The sequence below is a fragment of the Balaenoptera borealis genome, assembly GCF_965194805.1.
Source record: "Balaenoptera borealis genome assembly, chromosome: 2".
Lineage (NCBI taxonomy): Eukaryota > Metazoa > Chordata > Mammalia > Artiodactyla > Balaenopteridae > Balaenoptera > Balaenoptera borealis.
Genome location: NC_138867.1, coordinates 28,609,086 through 28,629,720, shown reverse-complemented (window position 1 = coordinate 28,629,720; position 20,635 = coordinate 28,609,086). Strand labels below are relative to the sequence as shown.

At 40.5% G+C, this 20,635-nt stretch overlaps 1 protein-coding gene across 15 annotated transcripts in view; it reads right to left on the bottom strand.

Annotated features, from left to right (window-relative positions):
• Positions 1-20,635, bottom strand: part of PDZD2 (PDZ domain containing 2) — a 387,522-nt gene that overhangs the window by 31,007 nt on the left and 335,880 nt on the right. For all 15 annotated transcript variants that reach the window (XM_082382135.1, XM_082382125.1, XM_082382136.1 and 12 more), the window contains 8 exons: positions 16,076-16,221; positions 12,607-12,726; positions 11,681-11,795; positions 8,748-8,821; positions 8,379-8,604; positions 7,452-7,569; positions 5,678-5,810; positions 1,360-1,441 (listed from right to left, as the gene is read on the bottom strand). In XM_082382135.1, the coding sequence (XP_082238261.1) occupies positions 1,360-1,441; positions 5,678-5,810; positions 7,452-7,569; positions 8,379-8,604; positions 8,748-8,821; positions 11,681-11,795; positions 12,607-12,726; positions 16,076-16,221 (1,014 nt within the window). The remainder of the gene's footprint in view (positions 1-1,359; positions 1,442-5,677; positions 5,811-7,451; positions 7,570-8,378; positions 8,605-8,747; positions 8,822-11,680; positions 11,796-12,606; positions 12,727-16,075; positions 16,222-20,635) is intronic.

The window sequence follows — 20,635 nt, the reverse complement described above, 5'->3', positions numbered from 1 at the left end:
CTTCGCTTGACTGGCACAGAGGGGCCATGTGCGTGGGTATGGACGTGCATGCAGTCTACCTAGGTACCTGATCCCCATCCTGTCCCACCTCCCAAAATTCTGCTCATGCTTCAAGCCCTCAGCTGCTGCTAACTCCATGATGATCCCAGTTGGAAGAAACTTCTTCTGAATTTCAAAAATGTTTTATACTACCCATATACCAATTTCCATATGCACAATATAATTTAATTACAAGTGGATGCATCTCATCGCCTTCCTCGACTATTTACGTATCAGTGATCTGGCCCTGCAGGGCTTAGCACTAGGATCTAGGAAGTGCTCAGTGATATTTGATAAATGGATTGAAGGATGAATGAACAAAGGAACACCACCCAAAAAACTCATGGAAGAATGAGGGAGAGGGCTGAATATCTATTTTAGTTTTTAGTTGAAGGACAAAAAGACTCAGCATTGAGACTTTAAATTATATTCCATGAGCAAAAAGATCTTGGGCTTGAGGATCATGGCTTAATAAAATCTTTTATAACTGACTGAGTGGATATGTTGGGATTATGAGAGGACAGCCTTCAGGCAGGTCAGGAGAACGAGTTAGCTGAATAAAGAGCCCATTATGGCTATGCCTACTTTCAATAGATTAATTATGGATGTAAATAATTAGGGTATTTCATGGTTGCCAAAAAACTGTATGCCTTCCTTTGCCTCTGACAACCAGTAACTCATGCCTCAGTTTCCTCCCGACATCAATCTTAATATCAGTAATATCTTGAGTTCAGACATGTCTGCAGAGCCCCTTTAGGTTTCCACTCTACAGGAAACATTACTTTTCAAACTTGATGCAAAGTTTCATATTTTAAATTCATATAAAATTCTTACTACCTCAATCCTTCTCTGGTTGAACTTTCCACCTAAGAAGGGGGAAATCATGATTTTTTGCAGCCTCTGTTACCCTTGAGTTGAAACTTTTAATTCATATAAAGAAATCCCAGGTTTTTGGATGGATTGTATCCTGCGTCTACCAAAACAGCTGGTATTTTGGTAGCACTTCATTTCCACCTAGAACATTTCAAATGAATTGTACATAAACACCTGAAATGCTGTTAACTCATTTTTGCAAATTATCTTAAAGCAGTATAAGAAGCATGCATGCATCGGTGGAACTTTAATACAGCATATTAAATAACTGCAGAAATCAAAAGCAGCAGCGGCAGCAAAGAGAAAGCATGGAATCTCTCTGACAGCTACTTCTGCCAAATGTGATAATTACCAAGACTCCAATAATACTGGGCAGGGGAGTGCCCCTGGGGGGAACTCAATGAGAAACTCTTCTGAATGTTGAATGAAGATGTGCAATTACAGTACCTAAGCCAGGAGAGGAATTGGCCTCTTTGCTCTCCTGATAAGTGCTGCGTGCTATCACTTCATCCATTTCCTGCTCGGAAACCTGATTGTCAGCAGAAAGCACAAATTAGACGATTTTATTTATTTATTTTTCCCCAATAAAAGTAGCTAGGACCAGAGTCAGAGGCCGGAGTGCAGATAAAGAGGAAAACTGCAGGGCCAAAGACTATGACCACCCCCTGAAGCAATAAATCAGGGCATGTAAGGTAGTATGGCTGGGTTAACGATTGCTTCAAACAATGTATTCAAAACAAGAACTTCAAAGGGTTCCCAAGTTCACGAAGCAAAGCATTCAGCTCTAGTTACCAACAACATGGCTGATATGTGCCTCTCTCTAGAACACTCACTTCTAATTATTTTTTCCTAAACTTTATTTAAACAATTTCAAACTTAGGTGAAACTTTCAAGAGTAGCACAAGAATAGTATACTCTTCACCTAGACTCGCTATTTTTTAACATTCTGCCACATTTATACTCATGCTGCATCGTTACACACACACACACACACAGCTATAACTTTTTACTAAACCATTTGGGAGTTAGTTACGGACATCGTGACCCTTCACCTGTAAATAATTTAGCAAGTATCTCCTAAACACAAGGACCTTCTCTTAAATAACCCTGGTACTATTATCATGTTCAGGAAATTTAACGTTGATACAAACGACCGTCTAATATACCTTTAACATTCCTAATACTATCCTTCAGAAATGCTCAGAGACACTCAGAGTGTGTCTTTAGGCTGGAAATAATTCACCGAAAGTTTGACGCCAGGCTGGGACGAGATAAGGATTTTCCTCGAGCATGTAAATCAGCGCTCCGCTTCTTTGATCAATGTCTTGCGAGGGGAAAAATGTCAACTGAGTTAAACAGTGTGCACAGTGATGTGACCGATTTACATTCTGGTGCAAGCTCCTTATCTGTGGTGGACCTTTAGTGGCCTGTCACCCATCAACTTCCTTGCCTAGCAATGCTTTAGAGAAAAAAATGTTTTTGGTGGTGGTGGGAGGGCGCAGTGGGGCTAGGGCGGGGGTCAGGCAACCCAGGGTCCTGGTCTCACGTCTATTCAGCAACCTTTAACCCCAAACAGTTCTGAGCCTTTGTCTTTCCTGGTGTTGACAATGTGAAAGAAACCAGGCCAATCCAAACCCTCAGTTAGCAGTTGTCTGATAGTTTCTTCCTGCTTAGATTTACATTATGCATTTGGGGGCAGGAAAACTACCAAACTACAAAAACTTTTCCCTTCTCAGTGCATCACAGAGGCACTCAGGGTCAGTGGGCTTCATGTCTGGGGATAACTTTGACCCCTTGTTTAAGGTGAGTTCACCAGATCTCTCCACAGGATTTGTTGCTGTTGTCGTCGTCATTAATGAGTAATCCGGCAGGAGACAATCTGAAACTCCGTCTGTATCCTGCTTCCCAATATATCCACCCAATGCTTTCAGCATCATTGATTATTCTCGCTGAATCAATAATTGCGATGAAGTTTTCAAAACGGTGATTTGATACCTATCTTTTCCTTCTATATTTATTGGTATCATGGTAAACTCATGGATTTCCCCACCCCCCATCAGTTGTTATCCGTAACTGTAATGATTCGTAGGAAGATTTTTAAAAAGCCTGATATATGCTGAACTATGAGATATTTTAAAAGACAACTATGCAACTTGTACAGTTTCTTTTTTAAAGAATATTTTAAATGTAGAATGGTCATTTTGTGTACTAAAATAACATTTAGCATAAATAATATTTGGATAAGCTTGCAATCTGCCTTAAGAAGTAAATAAATATTTCTGTACAGGATTCAGCATGACACTTTAACCTAACAGATACATCATTATCACATCATAGCTTTTGTGTAACACTCTCCAGTAGTCGTCACAGGAAATAAAATATGTACACACACATGCACACAGGCACATCTCCCCGCCGCCGACATACCTTCATAAAGCAAAGAGTAATTTTGTATAATTGAGCCATTAAACAGTGGTTGCAAATTTTTCTTGATATTAGACTTTCAATATTTGCAATTATTTTTCTGAGTGGGAAAAAAATGGCTGGGGTTTGAAACAAGTGAAAGATTTCCTGGATAACTCTAATCATGCTGAAAGCCGCAAGACCAATTAATAATGAGCCTCTGTTACTTTCTTCTACTTCACGTAAGCTAGAAGCTGCCACCCGAGCAGGTCTAGATCTTAGCTTGTCTAGACCTGGAGGGTTTGAATATCCCAATCGGGCAGCCACTGCTCCAGTCATTATGAGAAACAGAAGAAAAGAAAATCCTTGTGGTATTTCTCTTGGAACAACATGAAAACTGAGGAAGCACATACATTTAGTATCAAAATGTACTACTGGCATAAAATGTTGGGATAAGTGGTACAAAAATACATTCAACGTAAAATGGAATCTTGACCAAAAGGAAAATATAGTATGATGTTACAACTAAGAACACCATGTTTACCTAGGAGGAAACATGAAATCCAGTCAAACAAATACTGAAATTTGGTTTCACTGGACACATCTCCAGCACCATCCTGACGACCATATTACTGCGGCTAGAAACATGAGTCAACCCATGCGTTCCACGGGGTCACAGACCACCAGTCCGCCAGGATTGTTATGCTTTGCACTGGAATGCCATTTTGATGTTTGATTGTACTGGCGGATTAGGCAGATGCTTTGGGCTGACATTAGGCAGACCTCCGAACAAATCATGACCTGTGTTAGGTTGGAATGGATTTTGAAGTCGGGCATGCCTGGAAGCCAACGACTGCAGACCACGGAGAACTTAATTTTCTATGTTGCTGAGGGATGTGCTGGGTCAGCCACAGCTTGTTGGGCTGCTTCCTAAGGTGAGAGGAGTGGCCACCTGGGTAGTGGAATCCAAGGGGGGACCCCGGAGGGAGGAGCTGAGACTATGAGGCAAAGTGGTGTTAAAAGTGCCCCAGAGAGAGCCATGGGGACAGCAGGGGGACAAAGTAGAACAGATTCTAAGAGAAAGTCAGGACTACAGAACAGAAAGGAGAAAAATGGGGAGTGCCAAGTAGAAAAAATGGAAAAAGGTGGAGGAAGCAGGACTTGATTTTCTATTAATGATATTTATTCAAGCAGTTTTTAATGTAAGACATTTTAAAGAATGCTTGTAGACAAGAGAAAACGATCTGGGGGAGAGAAAGCAGTGGGGTTGAGTTTGAATCAGTCTGACGGCCATCGTTGTTCAAGCACTGTGGATGACATCACCTTCCCAAATCAAGGCCTGGAGTCATAGCTGGACAGCGCTTATTCGTACAGGGGAAACTGGACAACAAGTGAACACCACGGAGACAGTGAAAATGACCCCGTAAAGTTAATGCACTAAAGAAATCTCAGATGTGGCCCATGGGAGGACCTATCAGGTCTCCTGGCACAGAAGTCTTACTCTTAAAATGGCACAAGAGTCCATCCAGTACAGAAGCCTGGGACCATTTAGTATGTAATCAAATAATACTACAAATAATACAAAGGGGATGGCCACATGATGGGCATGGGAAGAGCTAATGTTCTTAATAAGCATTTTGAGTTGTTGAAAGGTCAAATTTTGTAAAATACAACCTGATTACCATGTTAGAGACAGGCTAATTTTAAAAGATTTTTACCTGGAGTGCTCAAAAACAACAAAATTTAGCACTCGAAGTGGGTTGAGTTGAACTTGCTAAAGTGTCCTGTGGTTAGCTTAAAAAATTAAAAGCAATCGCATAAGTAGAAGAGATACAACCAAGTAAATAGCAGAGGCCAACGATACGGGGGCTATGATTATCTGCAAGTTAGTATGGGCCAACTCTGTGATATTGATGCTGAAAGAAAATTAGTGGGCTCTTAAGCCTTAATTACACGAGTATTTTGCTCAGGTCAAGGATGGCCAGGACAGATCACCTAGTTTACTGCTCTCAGATTTTCTGGATGCACAAACCCAAAGAGGTTAAGTATCTCACCAGAAATCGAACAATCAGCTGGGGGTTACTCAGAACCCAGCACTCCTACCTTCCACAAATTTTAAATTCACCAATCATATTGTCAACATTTTCTAATAAAATTTTCTGAGTGTGGAGATGAAGAAGTCCAGATCAATGATTCATTTCCCATGTGTATCACTTACCTTGGTCACTGTGTGGCCACAGGCTGATTCCCATCCCCAGCTGGGTGAACTGTCTCATCAAAGAGTAGGCATAGGAACATGTGTGTCATTGCTACTGGACAAATAGTTGTCTTCCCATACTCAGGAGAGTATGAAATACTTCACCTTTGGATTAGGGTGCCGGCCGATGACCAGGCGAACGGGTCCTGGGGGGCATTTGCTCAAGATGGCGTGGACTTTGCTCAAAGCAGCATGGCGGACGTTGACTGAGTTCACTTCCAGGATTTGATCTCCGCGGCTAGGGAGGCAACATGATCAACTCTCTGCGGTAACAGTTAGCTTTTTACAAGATTTCCTTCTGGGAGAGGTTTAGAATATGAAATATTTTCTGAATACTTTAACAAAGCAAATGACATCCTTTCATCTTTGCATACGTATAAAAAAGCAACACAGTCATAAACACATTAGGTTTTAAACTGACAAAGACCATTACGCATATCTATCTGCATTTTCAGAAGTAGTAAAGTTAAATAAAATTGATAATAAGGACAACAATGAAGGCTACCATTTCTTGAACACATAGTATATGCCAGGCACTATACACAGAGATTTACATAACAATGCTTTGAATAGGTATTATTATTCCCATTACGTAGATAAAGCCACAGGCTCAGAGAGGTCACCCGGATGTCACACACTGTTGATCTCAGGTCTGTCTACCTTTTGATCATCAAGTGACAGTCCCTCGACCACCATCAGTTTCTTTTTCCCTACCATCTTGAAATGATTATTGTAATATAATTTAAGAAGGAAATATCTGAAGCTCAAAGGTTACCCAAGAATTTGTAAAAACGTTTCAAATTTGAACAAATGAGAAATTGGGGACAAGATGCCCATTTTGACTTGAAATTATAGGGAGAGAACTCAGTACGAGAGAACAAAGACTCTTTATGTGGGGTTTGAAGAATGTTCATTTGGCAGGCTCCAGACATATGGAACCATTCAAGAAAGAAACATCATCTTGGGATGTCATTAGAGGATTTTTTTTCCTTGGGTTCTAAAAGTATATTTTCTTTAATGTACTTTGGATGATTTGCTAAATTTTTTTGGTATGGAAATTCACTCTGATGATTAACTAAAAACATAATATAATCTATTAACAGCGCCCCAAAATGGCAACCTCAAGGAATGTCATTTTGACAATTCCTCAACTGCTCAAGGACTTAGAAACTTCGAGGGGAGAAAGATGATACTGTCTGCACAGAGTGCTTCGTGCAATACGTGTACATTCTTGTGAAGTTTAGGTGGGCACAGACCCATTGCAATTACTATATAATAGAATACCTAAACCTCTCTTGTATAAACAGAATACCCAATCTACAACTCAACTAGCTGAACTGAGAAATCAGACATGTGGTGATTTCAGACAGTAAGCATCTAGACATCACCTCTTAAAATGGAACAAAACAACAGGAAAGGTTCAGGAGATTGTACTTAATAATAAAGGCCTCCTGTTCAAGGGCATGATTTCAGGACTCTCTTGTATCCAGTGATTCTGAACCGTTTTGAGAAGTTCCCAGTATCTCATATGAATTTTACATAAATGAATATAAAAGTGAAAGAAAATATTTGGATAATCATAGATATCTATATAGAGTTGTATTGTGTCAGGTTTCTGAGACTGAACTTCTGAGTCCAAATAGAACAAAATTGGTAGGGAAAGCCAAGATCCAGAGTTCTTGAATTCAACCAAATTTCATTTATATTATCTTTTCATCTTTGGAGATGTTTTTGATTGTAATCCTGGCTATATGACTGCAAATAATACAAACATTTAGAATCCCACAGGGGAATGTAATAGGGCAGGTATCTTACATATGTATGTATTTGCATATTCACAAACACACCAGAACTCTAAACTTTCAGGTTTACAACCAACCTCAGATTGCTCTCCATCTTGGCCACTGATCCTGGGGCAAGGCTGTGAATGTAGATGCCCGGAGGGCTGTTTTCTAGGGCCAGGCAGCAGGCACCAATGCCTAATCCAACTCTGGGCTCTGTGGGAGGCATCATTGAAAGAAAACAAAATTAAAAACAACAACAAAAACTGAAAAGCAGTATTAAGTGATTTGAAACGGCATTAATGTATATGTTGACCAATAACCATTTATTTTTGGACCAGACTCAGAATACAAATTTTGCTTTTCTTTGTTAATAGGGCCATATTCTGTTAATGAGTCCACGGCAGAACCAGGGGCTAACTACGGACTGTGAATTACTCAACGGTCCATCCTCTTCTTAGTCTAAAGAGCCTCCTCGAAGCTGTTTTTGGAAATAGGCAGAGTCCAAGTAATATTTTCTATTCTGGATACACAACTTTAGGTTTTCTTTCGCCTCTCTTTTTAGCAACTAATCTCTTGGTTATTTAATTGCTCACCATATTTCTATAGCTGGTGGGGAGGAAAAGGAGACAAAGATTAAAAGTGATAACATTTGGTGTCACCCAGGACTTTCAGTTACTGGTGTTAACTGTATTCTTGACTATATTCTTCATTCTTTAAAATGTTTTATTAGCCCTAGAATTAAGCTAGTCAGTGATGTTTTTCACATGAGTCTCTGACACACCGTGATTCATCTGGAGAGAGCTTAAAAAATTGTGCTACTGGTAACTTCCCTTCACTTTAGTGAAATGACTAAAATCTCTACTTTTGATCCCATTGTCCATTTAGAGAATAACATATGTTGTTGGTAGCAGAGTGTTCCAAAGGAGCAATTCATAGAAAAAAATATAAAAAATTAACCTAAGAACAGATTACAAATTATTATTTGAGAGAATGTAACAAAAGTGAGGAAGAGCTGGTATCACCTTTGTTGAGGGTCACTTCCATGACAATTCTGTCCTTTGGCCCGGGGGCCTTTCGTCCCAGGGACGAAGAACTGCCTTCATCGGCACCCACCGCTGAGGTTCCCCCACTGGCGTTGAAGTTTGGGGAGCTGGATCTGCTCATGTGTGTGGGTGTGGAGCAGGGTGTGAGGCTCGGGCTCAGTAACTTGGTGCGTACTGTTAAGACAAATAATCCACTCCGGATTTGCTGAAGAAACAAGAAGAAAGAAGGGCTAAAACATTCAGGCTGTCCTTTTATCAAAGGGTGAAAAAAAAAAATCACCAAACCCAAACCAGAAGGAAATAAAGAAAAACAAAGAAGATAAAGGAGATCAATAAGAATGTCATTACCTTAAAGGTATGAATGGCTTCTTGAAACGTCAAGCCCTTGATTGGTATTCCATTTACATCTAGGATTTCATCCCCTAGTGACCAAATTTGAGAATTACATTAACATCAAGTTTTTGTTTACTGGAATCTGCTTGGTCAGTACTAGAATAAGATACCATATGGTCCCTGATTTACAACTCTATAAGATGAATTTTATTGTTCCAATCTATTTTCATTAGTTTAGCTCCAAGGAATGTCACAAAATGGGACAATAAATGACAATGCATATTCTTTTGCAGTAATTCTATATTTCCATCTTTAACTAAAACAACTGTGGGAAGCATCAAGATCTTATTCTCTAGCCACTGCCAAGTCTGATAATAGATGTTCTACATTTAGAGATCAAACTACAAAAACTGAATTCCTAGTCTTTTCTTATAGTCTTTGTTTTACAACTTAAACCCACTGGCAGTGAAGCACAAACACACGTAACATGTGAGAAGCCTTGCCTATATTTGCAGAAAGACATGGCATGTGAAAAATGGTTTAAATGATAGAGACAAAAAAACTCGTGAGATATTATTTAGGAGTGGCAGCCCCACGTCTACATCCAGCCCCGTAGTCTAGATGCCTGGTCTTACTGATGGTGTTCAAGGTTCTCAGTCATTAAGCTGGCTAGTTATTATACGCTTCTATCTAAGAGATTACTGTAGACTAACATCAAATTGCTTTCTCTCTCTCTCTCTTTCTCTCTTCTCTCTCAAACTATCCTGGACTCATCTTCAACTCCAAGAAGGCATAGGTCATTTTTCAAGTTGTTGATAGTGTCTGCTGGGAACATAAAAGAACTTGGACATCCTGTTGACTTAACAGAGCTAGTTTCCGGTTTTGTACTCTTGTGACATGGTCTGTTTTTGGGAATAGCAGTTCATCAAAAACACCACAAAGATGTGCAAGAGAGAAGAACAGATGAACCTTGCACAGAAGTATGGTACAGACGAGGAACTCCCTTTACTTACAACAAAGTACAAAGCAGCCTAAGAACACACATTTTCTCCTCTCATGAACAGCCAATCCCAGGAGCACGTGGGGTATTCCATTAAAGGAACCCTGTATATGAGTTTAAAAAGGTAGCTGTACCCCACCCATTTGTTATGTGCCTTCTCTTTAACGCAATTACAGAAGTTGTAAAATAAGTGAAATAATCTGTTTAAAAATCACCTGGTATAACCAATTACTCAACTAGGCGAGGTTTTTGGTTTGTTTCCACCTGGGAAAAGGGTGGAAACATTAACATAATGGCTCATGCTCTTAAAAATCTTTGCAAGATTACTTAAAATACAGATCATCCAACAGGTTGAAAATCCATTCTGATGACTTCTATTTATTGTAAGTGAATACATATGAAAATACAGTATTTAGGAGAAGCAAGTGCTGTTAACCTCTCCTATCGATTTTTTTTCCCCTCCACTTTGTTCCATTCTACTGGCATTGCAGGATGAATTTCAATCAAGTGAACACATGGCACATCCATTATAAAAATGCTTGGCTAAAATTTTACATTGTTGTGAAACTAGACACAAACACCACCTGGGAGTTAACTCTTCCTCTGAGACAGAAATAAATATTCTGCCATCAAAATATTAAGCCTGGGCTTCCCTAGTGGCACAGTGGTTAAGAATCCGCCTGTCAATGCAGGGGACACGGGTTCAAGCCCTGGTCCGGGAAGATCCCGCATGCCGCGGAGCAACTAAGCCCGTGCGCCACAACTACTGAGCCTGCGCTCTAGAGCCTCTGAGCCACAACTACCGAGCCCATGTGCCACAACTACTGAAGCCCCGTGCCTAGAGCCCGTGCTCCACAACAAGAGAAGCCATCACAATGAGAAGCCCACACACCCCAACAAAGAGTAGCCCACGCTCGCCGCAACTAGAGAAAGCCCACGAGCAGCAACAAAGACCCAATGCAGCCAAAAATTAATTAATTAATTAAAAAAAATTAAGCCCGGTCACAGATTATCGTTAGCACACAGGCTTCTGGGATTGCTCTACCTACAAAAAAGGAGGCTCCAATTCACTCTTAATCAGTTTTAAGAAAATAAGCTGGTTAAACACAACAGCACCTATCTTTGGACCAATTGAACTGAACAGTCACAGCATTTTTGAAGGTAACTAGAAATAGTGTGATTCAATCATTCCATGCAGGAAGTATGGAAAAAGGAGGAGAAAAATCAGGATTCATGAACAAGTTCTGGGGATCTGAAGTACAGCATGGGGCCTATAGTTAACAAGACTGTTATATACTTGAAAATTGCTAAGAGAGTAGATATTAAATGTTCTCACCACACGAGCACACAAAAGGTCATTATGTGAGGTGACGGAGGTGCTCACTAACCTTGTCTGGCAATCATTTTGCAATATATGTGTGTCAAATCATGTTGTACACCTTCAAGACACACAGTTTATCAATTATATCTCAATAAAGCTGGGAGCAAAAAGTGCTTGTCTAGTATGTTTACATGTGTGCAAAATGGTAGGTGCTACGGAGCATGTAAAAGATGTTTCTGTACTCCAGCCCCGAAGCAAGAATGCACTGCAAACTCTCAGGAATTTTCAAGGCAAGGAACACAATCAAAGACCCAGGGGACAAGACACATTTAAAGACCCAAATAAAAATATCAAGCCACTTCTCACATAATGTCTCATTTAATCCTCACAAGAACTCCTCAAGGTAGGTATTAATATCCCAAGTTTACAGCAGAGGAAAGTGAAGCTCAGGTTCTATCAATTGTCCAAGGTCATGATGTAGTAAGTGCTGGATTCAGCCCAGGTCTACCTGACTACCAAGCCCACAGACTTAGCTGCTGTGCCATTTGCTTCACATCTTGCACGGAGGCAGATTCTCCTGGGATCAAAGCTCACTGCACTGAGGACCACCAAGAGGCCTTCTCCTACCTTCTTTAAGTCTTCCGTCCTCTGCAGCTGATCCATTTGGGAAAATGGTCTTGACAAAAATCCCCATCTGTCCTCGAATGCAGTCTCGACCTCCAGCAATGCTAAAGCCAAGGCCCTACACGCAAAGGAGGTAGGGGTCCAGGTTGTCAGTGTGGTATTTAACTAAGGGCATCCTTTCCCACTGCAGTATTTCACTGAGGGCACCCTTCTCATTGTAGTATTTAACTGAGGTGTCCTTCCCAAACAGGCTCAGAGTTAAGCTAACTAGCTGTAAAGTCAAATTTGTGTTCCCTTCACCATTTCCCTCCTCAGATCCATTTGCATTGTGCTAGCTATGCATTACATTAAAGGGTGAAAGTTTTAAGTAAACATATGAAATTGCCTAGATTTGACAATCTTTGATCTCCAAAGATGTCAATTTCACATGGCTCAACTAATAGCTCATGAGAGTCATTTCACACTGCAGGTGCCATATTTGTTTTATTCTTTTGTTTTTGTATAATATCAAAATGGATATTTTGATATTTGTATAATATCAAATTATTTATACTATTCCTCTTATAATAATGGCAATGCCATGAAATTCATTCAAAAGGATAACTGGGATTAGTCTCTGAAGCTGCAGGGTCTGACTTTCTTTCAATAGTGGTAAAAGTTGGGGCATTTACCCCATCCTTGATTGTGCCCTAGCTGCCAGGCGGTGACTCCTGAAATCATAAGGGCAAATATGGTACGATGTCACTTGGAGGCCCACAGGAAAGGATGCCAGGGAATCCAATCAAATCCACCCAAAGACCACTTAATCTATTCTTCTTTATACATTTTACTTTTTATTTCATGTAAAAACAACACTAAAAAGTAACCATTTAAAACATATATGCTAACATTTACCTGGAGAGCAAAACAATGTACAGAAAGGAGCTCACCTTGCCTTTTTCTTTGTACAGCCCAATGATAGAGATGACCGATGGCCGAATGAGTCTCCAAGGAGATTCCACCTGAGTAGCGCTTAGCGAGCGAGTGGACTTCTTCACAATGTGGTATTCCTAGAAATCGGCACATGAGGTCAGAGGTAGTCTCACTCATCCTGCTGTGGACTCTGGCATAAAAATATACTCAGATTTGGAAAACCTCAGTTGTCTTTTGTGTTAGACAGCCATTGCCCTCTGGTCCATATCTGGTCCAGTGGCTTAAATAAAGTTTATCATAAAGAACATTGAAGGAACAGCCCCAACTGTCACTGACTGTCATGCTTTCTTCCCCCCACATAAAGAACTGCTTGGCAACCACCTGGGGCTGCTCTTTCCTTGACCCTACTCCACAGATCCTACTTCTCGCCTTCTGGATTGGAGTTAGGAACCGGAAACTGAGAGGCCTCGGAGATACAGAATGACCATCCTCTGCTCAGGTTCTCCCTTGGAAGTCACCCTCGCCCCACCCCAAGTTCACAATCATGGTTAGAAAGTATCTCACAATTTTAAGCTTAATTCACTCACTCAAAACTCAGCAAGCCCTTGTTTCTTATAAAGCCCAAACCGCAAACCCAGACAACTGTTATTTAGTATAAAAGATCCCGCTGAGAGACTGCAGCAGCTTTAGTTCTAATCCCTCACATTTGGAAAATAAAATACTTTCCCACAAGCCACACTTTCCCTTCCTGGCACACAGCAGCTCAAAATCTCGATCTCTTTTTCCTGTCCATCACCCACCATATCCATGTGTGTAAGCAGGGTGCACTATTTATAACAAGAGACTGAACGAATCTCTTGCTAAAGCATTGCGACAATCTAGCTCCTTGCTATTCTTTTTTTTTTTTTTTTTTAATTTATTTATTTTATTTATTTAATTTTGGCTGTGTTGGGTCTTCGTTACTGCATGCAGGCTATCTCTAGTTGTGGCGAGCAGGGGCTACTCTTCGTTGAGGTGCACAGGCTTCTCATTGCGGTGGCTTCTCTTGTTGAGGAGCATGGGCTCTAGGCACGCAGGCTTCAGTAGTTGTGGTATGTGGGTTCAGTAGTTGTGGCTCATGGTAGAAAATAGTTTATCCTTAATTAGCATATTCTACATTCAAAGTTAGAAATGAGATATCTGCTAATGATATTTTCGTATTCTTGGCAACTTAGAACAATTGTATTTTGCTGTTTTACAAAATTATCTGTCAGCCATGTTGGCCTCCCAGACTCTGATTCATTAAAAAAATGACATTGGCTTGGCCAGGTTACCACCCTTTTACCAAAACCATCATGGAAATAGCCAGACATAGCTCTCAAATACAGAGGTTCATGTGCAGACTCATAGGGGAACTCTTTCTCTGATCACCAACCTCCAGCAGCACCTCATTCCATCTCCCCTTTGGCAACCAGAGGCCAGCATGCTTCACTGTTCTCCTGAAGAGTTTCAGGGGTCCCACTACATTTTTAGACCTCCGTTGTCCAATATGGCAGCCACTAGCCACCCGTGGCTATCTATATTTAAATTAAGATGAATTAAAATAAAAAATCACTACTCAGTTTCACTAGCCACTTTTCATGTGCTTAAAAGACACATGTGGCTACCATATTGGGCAGTACAGACATAAAACATTTCCATCACTGCAGAAAGCTTTACTGGATAGCTCTATTCTAGACAATACTTTTTAGTGGAGGGAGAGAAGAAAGAAAGAAAGAAAAAGAAAGAAAGAGAAAGAAAGAAAGAAGGAAAGAAAGAAAGAAAGAAAGAAAGAAAGAAAGGAAAGAAAGGAAAGAAAGAGAGAGAAAGAAAGAAAGAAAGAGAAAGAAAGAAAGAAAAGAAAGGAGGGAGGGAGGAAGAAAGAAGGAAAGAAAAAAGAAAGAAAGAAAGAAAAGAAAAGAAAGGAGGGAGGGAGGGAGGAAGGAAGGAAGGTGAATCCTGGGAGGAAAAAAAAAAGGCAGAAAATAAGAGAAGACAAGGGAAAGAACAACTTGAAGAGGAAAAAAAAAAGTTTCTTCCTTAAAATCTTCACTAGCCTGTGCTTCCTGGTTCCTAGAAGCCTGGTTAGAAGCAATAGGTATTCCTGGGCTATAAATACGGTCAGGTTTCCTCAGCAGGTCAGTTAGGAAATCAGCACCTCAATGCTGGACATCCTTGGCCATGATGGCAGCAGATCCGCTCTCACCTTCCTCATTAACTAGAATCCTCTGATAACGCGGCTCTCCTACGACTTCTTGATCTCCCCCCTGCCTCTGTTGATCCAATTGGATCATTCTGCACAGGCCACAGACTTGTCTCCAGACACGGGTCTGGAGGAGTTCTAACCAGGCCCTATGCAAGTTTTTTGCTCTGCTTTTGCTCGGTGCCCCAATTCAAGTTGCCATTGGGGGGATTCAACACAAGACAGCCTAATCAGCAGCTGCCTCTGAAACACGGGCACTTTTTAATTTTATTGGTCAGGCAAAACTCCCTGCACAGGGATTCTGGTGCATCGCTTGGAGCCAAATACTCAACCTCTTTGGGATTCTGTGGTCCTATCTGTAAAAAGGTGAGACACAAAATGCAAGGGCCCAACCCAGATGCCCTGAGGCAGGTCTTTTAGAACTCAACTATCTGAGTCTCCACGCACTTACAGGAAGTGCCACACCCTCCTCCTCCATCTCCACTTCACTGCAGGCCTGGGGACAAGATGCCAGTGACTCCTCTTGAGCGCTCTGGCCGATGGTGCCAGGACTCAAAGACACTCCACAAGTTCCCCAGAGACTGAGCCTGCCTCCAACTGGGTGATGAGACGTCTACCCAGTTTCTACTGGGTTGAGGATGACGGAATTGAGGGGGAGCCCCTGCGCAGGGTTATGGAGCCCCGAGCTCTGGTGGGGACGGGCCCTGGAATATTAACATCCCCACCTTCCTCCGCCCTCTCGCAGCCTCTTCTGACCTTGGCTGCTTGAGTCATTACTGTATAACAGGTAGGATCCCAGGCACAGCATAGGCACACCCCACCGCCTCCCTCCCTCACACGTCCCCACACCCACCCACCCACCAGGCTATGCTGACACACGACACACCCACTAAACAAGAGATGGTGGTTCTCGCCACAGACCGTGAGGCGCCATTGTCTCCTGGCAGTTGAAAGCAGCTCTCGTTTCCAAAACACACAGTAGAAAGAGGATCAAGGTTTTTTTTCTTCTCTTCTATTTTCAAATATTAGGCTGACTACTTCCTTCTAGCCTCCCTGGACAGATCTCACTGACTATGCTATATCCCTAGTCCTGAACACCCCTGGCCCTCACAGACGGACAGGCCTTCAGAACACGGAAGCTCCTGCTGGTCTCCGAGAGAATAAAAGAAAACCTGGAGACCCAGGGCTGGAGACATGCTCTTCCATCCCTAACCAAGTAGCTGTGACTGGATAAGGAAGCCAGGGGCTCCACGGTGCTGCACTACCTGTGCTGTGCCCGTCGAGTCCAGGAGCTGGGGGAGAGAGTGCTTCCGGCCATCTCGGGAGACCTCCAACATCCTGGCCCGGGGGTCCCCATTTCTCAGCATCAGCTCATTATATTCTTCAACAGACTCTAGACGGTGCACACCCCCTTGAAAAAACAGAGGGAAAACATGACTTGATATAGAATGAAGGGAATCCTAAGAGCATGCATAGGTATAAACTTGTTGATTTCCACCCACATTCATGGTTGCTCAGACGGCCTGGTGTCCAATACTTCAATACTTTCAAAGCACCCAGCTCACTGCACTCTGCCATCAAGCTCTGTGTAAGCTTGGTGCGTGCTGAGGCCATAATGCCAGACTCTGAAGAAAGTGCTCGTTTTTGAAGTGAACAGCTTCAAAAAGGGGCAATGTATATGTTTCATCCAAGTAAGATGTAGCTGTGGTTGATAAGGCAATAAACAATAGTGAGAATGCTATCAGTAGATGACTTCTTAGTGCTGGAGGAATATCACTTTGTGGCTGGTATAGTTCCATGATTGGGGGATGCCTTTTTCCATGTATAGCAATGACTACTGAAACAAACTTTTAGTTAAAGTATAACAACTTACAGAAATGGGCAGAAATCATTAAGTGTACATACAGTTCCATGAAATTTCACAAAATAAATATGCCAATAACCAACATCCAGACTAAGACACAGAATATTACCAGATCCCCAAATCCCCTTTTGGGCCACTAACCCCCTCACTCGAGGGTAACCATTATCCCAGCTTCTAACACCACAGATCACTCTTGCCTATTTTCAAACTTGATATAAACGAACACATACAATATGCTTGTTTTGGTATCTGGCTCCTCGTTCTTAGTATTTGTGAAATTCCATCATGTTGCTGCATTCCAATGGTTTGTTCATCTCCTTTCTGCATGCTATTTCATTGTATAAACACAGCACAATCTATTTATCCATTCTATTGCTGATGGACATTTGATTTGTTTCCAGTTTCAGATCTAGAATAAGGGTCAGCAAACTTTTTCTGTAAAGGCCAGATAGTAAATGTTTTAGGCTTTATGAGTCACAAATGGTCTCAGTCACACATTCTTTAAAATTTTTTTTACAATGCACTAAAAATGTAGAAAGCATTTCTATCTGTGGGCCATACAAATGTAGCTGTGGGCAGAAGCTTGCTGACCCCGATCTAGAATATACTGTTACTGGACATTCTGTGACGTACCTGTTGGATGTACCTAGGAGAGGCGTGGCAGGGTTACAGGTATGTGTTCCCCTTCACCACGCAGGATCACCAGGGTGTGTGAGTGCTTGTTATTCCACTTCCTTGTCACACTTAGCAGTGTCAGTCTTTCTAATTTTAGCCACTCTGCTGGATATATAATGGTATTTCCCTGTGGTTCATAATTTACATTTCACTGAGGACTAGTGAGATTGAGCTTCTTTTCAAGTATTCATTGGCTGTTTTTCTTTTTTAAGGTTGTAAAGAGGCTGTTCAAGTCTTTTGCTCATTCCTTTTTTTTTTTTTACTTTTTAAATTGGACTACTAGAAAATTTTATTATTTTTTTTCTTTGCTCATTCTTTTATTGGATTTTTCTCTGTTGATTTACAGGAGTTTTATTTTTTTTATTGTTAATATATTTTGGATATGAGTCCTTTGTGGGATCTATGTATTGCAAATATCTTCTCCATGTCTGTGACTTGCCTTTTCACTCTCTCAATGGTATTTTTTGATGAACAGAAGTTCATAATTTTAATGTAGAACAACATATATTTTCCCTTTATGGTTAGTACTCGTGTCTTGTTTAAGAAATCATCATAGTAATGATTTTTAAAGACATCTTTATCATACTTAGTTTATATTATACACTATTTTAAAATAAGATAGTTTAAAGGACTTTAATCTTTAAAAAATTTTTAATTTATTTTTTATTGACGTATAGTTGATGTATAATATAAATTACACATGTACAATATAGTGAATCACAGTTTTTAAAGGTTATATTCCATTCATAGTTATTATAAAATATTGACTATATTCCCTGTGTTGTACAATATATCCTTGTAGCTTATTTTATACCTAATAGTTTGTACCTCTTAATCCCCTACCCCTATGGCCCCTCCCCCGCTTCCCTCTCCCCAATGGTAACCACTAGTTTGTTCTCTATACCTGTGAGTCTGCTTCTTTTTTTGTTATATGCACTAGTTGGTCATATTTTTTAGCTTCTACATATAAGTGGTATCATACAGTACTTCTCTTTCTCTGTCTGACTTCTTTCACTTAGCATAATACCCTCCAAGTCCATCCATGTTGCTGCAAATGCCATTATTTAGTTCTTTTTTATGGCTGAGTAATATTCCATTGTATATATATACACATCTTCCTTATCCATTCATCTGCTGATGAACATTCAGGTTGCTTCCATATCTTGCAATTGTAAATAATGCTGTTGTGAACACTGGGGTGCGTGTATCTTTTTGGATTAGTGTTTTTTAAATATATATACCCAGGAGTGGAATTGGTTGGTCATACGGTAGTTCTATTTTTAGTTTTTTGAGAAACCGCCATACTGTTTTCCATTGTGGCTACACCAGTTTACATTCCCACCAACAGTGTATGAGGGTTTAAGGGACTTTAATTTTAAATGATGGATCAATTACATTGAATGTAGCTATAATCATATTATGATGTTTATATTATATACTATATATATGCGGAGAGCCATGTATATATATGTGTTTGTGTATATAACTATATATACATATAGATTCTTTGAAATATCAAATTCTCCTAGACTATGTAATATTTCATTTGATGACTTAAAATTTCAATTTATCTAAAAATTTCTCAGGAAGTTTTTCATGGAATAAAACAAGATGATTCTGTACTCTTTTAAAAATATATAATATATTGATGAGTTTTTAATAGTGATGAAAAGTTAGAACAGGGCTGATACAGTTATATTATAATGGACATCACTAAAGGCCTGGTTTTTCAAAAGGTACATATTAACTTTGTGATACAAATTTCAGGTTTTCAAACACCTGAAATTCCTTTGCAATCAAAAGAAAAATTTTCATTTTCACAAACCTAAGGCATTAACATGGATAAATCAAAAATACCAAAGTTAAAAGGGACCCTGCTGGCAAAAAAGGAGGTATGAAGTAAAGAAAACTCTGGTTAGAATATCAGGAAAAACGTTCCATGAAATCGCTTTAGTCATTTTGGAGCCAGACTGGCCAAAATCTTAGTGGAAATGGCTGGAAACTCTTTACAGAAACTCCTTAATAATTCATGACTTAATAATTCATGACCAGATTAATCTATCTTGGCATGCTTACTCATCTGAAAAAGATTTATTAGAAGAAAATTCCTTTTGAGCTGACAGGGAAGCACTTGCCATTGATAGAAGAGAAACCACATACGGTAGTGTCTGTAGATAATATACTGATATGTGAATACCAGAGTGACTCGCTTAAGAAAATATGAAATAAATATCCAGGTTTACAGGACACAGAAATTAGGAGGTGATCACATTAAAATCTCCTGCATTCAAATGTCTTTAGACTGAACATATTTCAAAGCACTGAATGGAGAACCAATTCCTTAAGCCTCTTTAACGTGCCTCCAAATTACTTTTCCAGTCTTAGCTCCCACTATCCTGCTACATGAATTCACTGCTCTAGCCTGCTGGTCCTCAAAGGAGAGGATTTGTCCTCTACCCACATCCTTTCCCAAACTGGGAAGCATATAACTATCACTTGAAGTTTTACTCAATTTTGCCCACACCATCACCTCCCATGCCAAGAATCTCCTTCCCTCTAATCTCTCTGTTGGGACTGAATCGTTGTTACTGTTGGATTATTGGATCTTTCAGATAGCTGAGGCAGAAAAACAGTTGCCAAAAACTTGTCTAACCAATTCTTTTCCCCATCGTCCCTAAGTATTTCTCACGCATTTTGTCCCCAGTCGAGATCCCGGTTTTCCTCCTCCTATGTTCTACCACGCCCCGCCAACGTACCGGCCATCCTTTACCTTACATCCTCTGGATGCCTCCCCCAGTGTCACAACTCAGAGAGATTTCAGTCTTCAGACCTCCTGTTTGTGCCTTATCATGACCGCAAGTTCTTGAGAGTCTTCCTATCTGAACCCATTCAAGCATCTTCCCCTCTTGAGAGGGAGCGAGAACCATGATAATGATAATGAAAATGACAATGATGAACGTGGTATTAATGATGACAGTCATTAACAGTGGCAGCTACCATGTGGTGAGGGCCTACTGCTGCCACAGTTTAGAGTAGCGGTACCATATGCATTCGCTCAACTGGATCTCTCAACAAGGCCCAGCATTTAGAAGGCATTCACACTGATTTGCAATTATAACCCTCATGTTACAGGTGAAAAATTTGAGACCCAAAGAAGTTAAGTCACCTGTCCCAGGTCACACAGCCAGTAATGGCAGAGCTGGGAATTGCACACAGTTCTTCCTGACTTTGTGCATGTGCTTCTTCTACTATATTTCCTTGTTATGGCCTTGGATGTCTAGGAAAA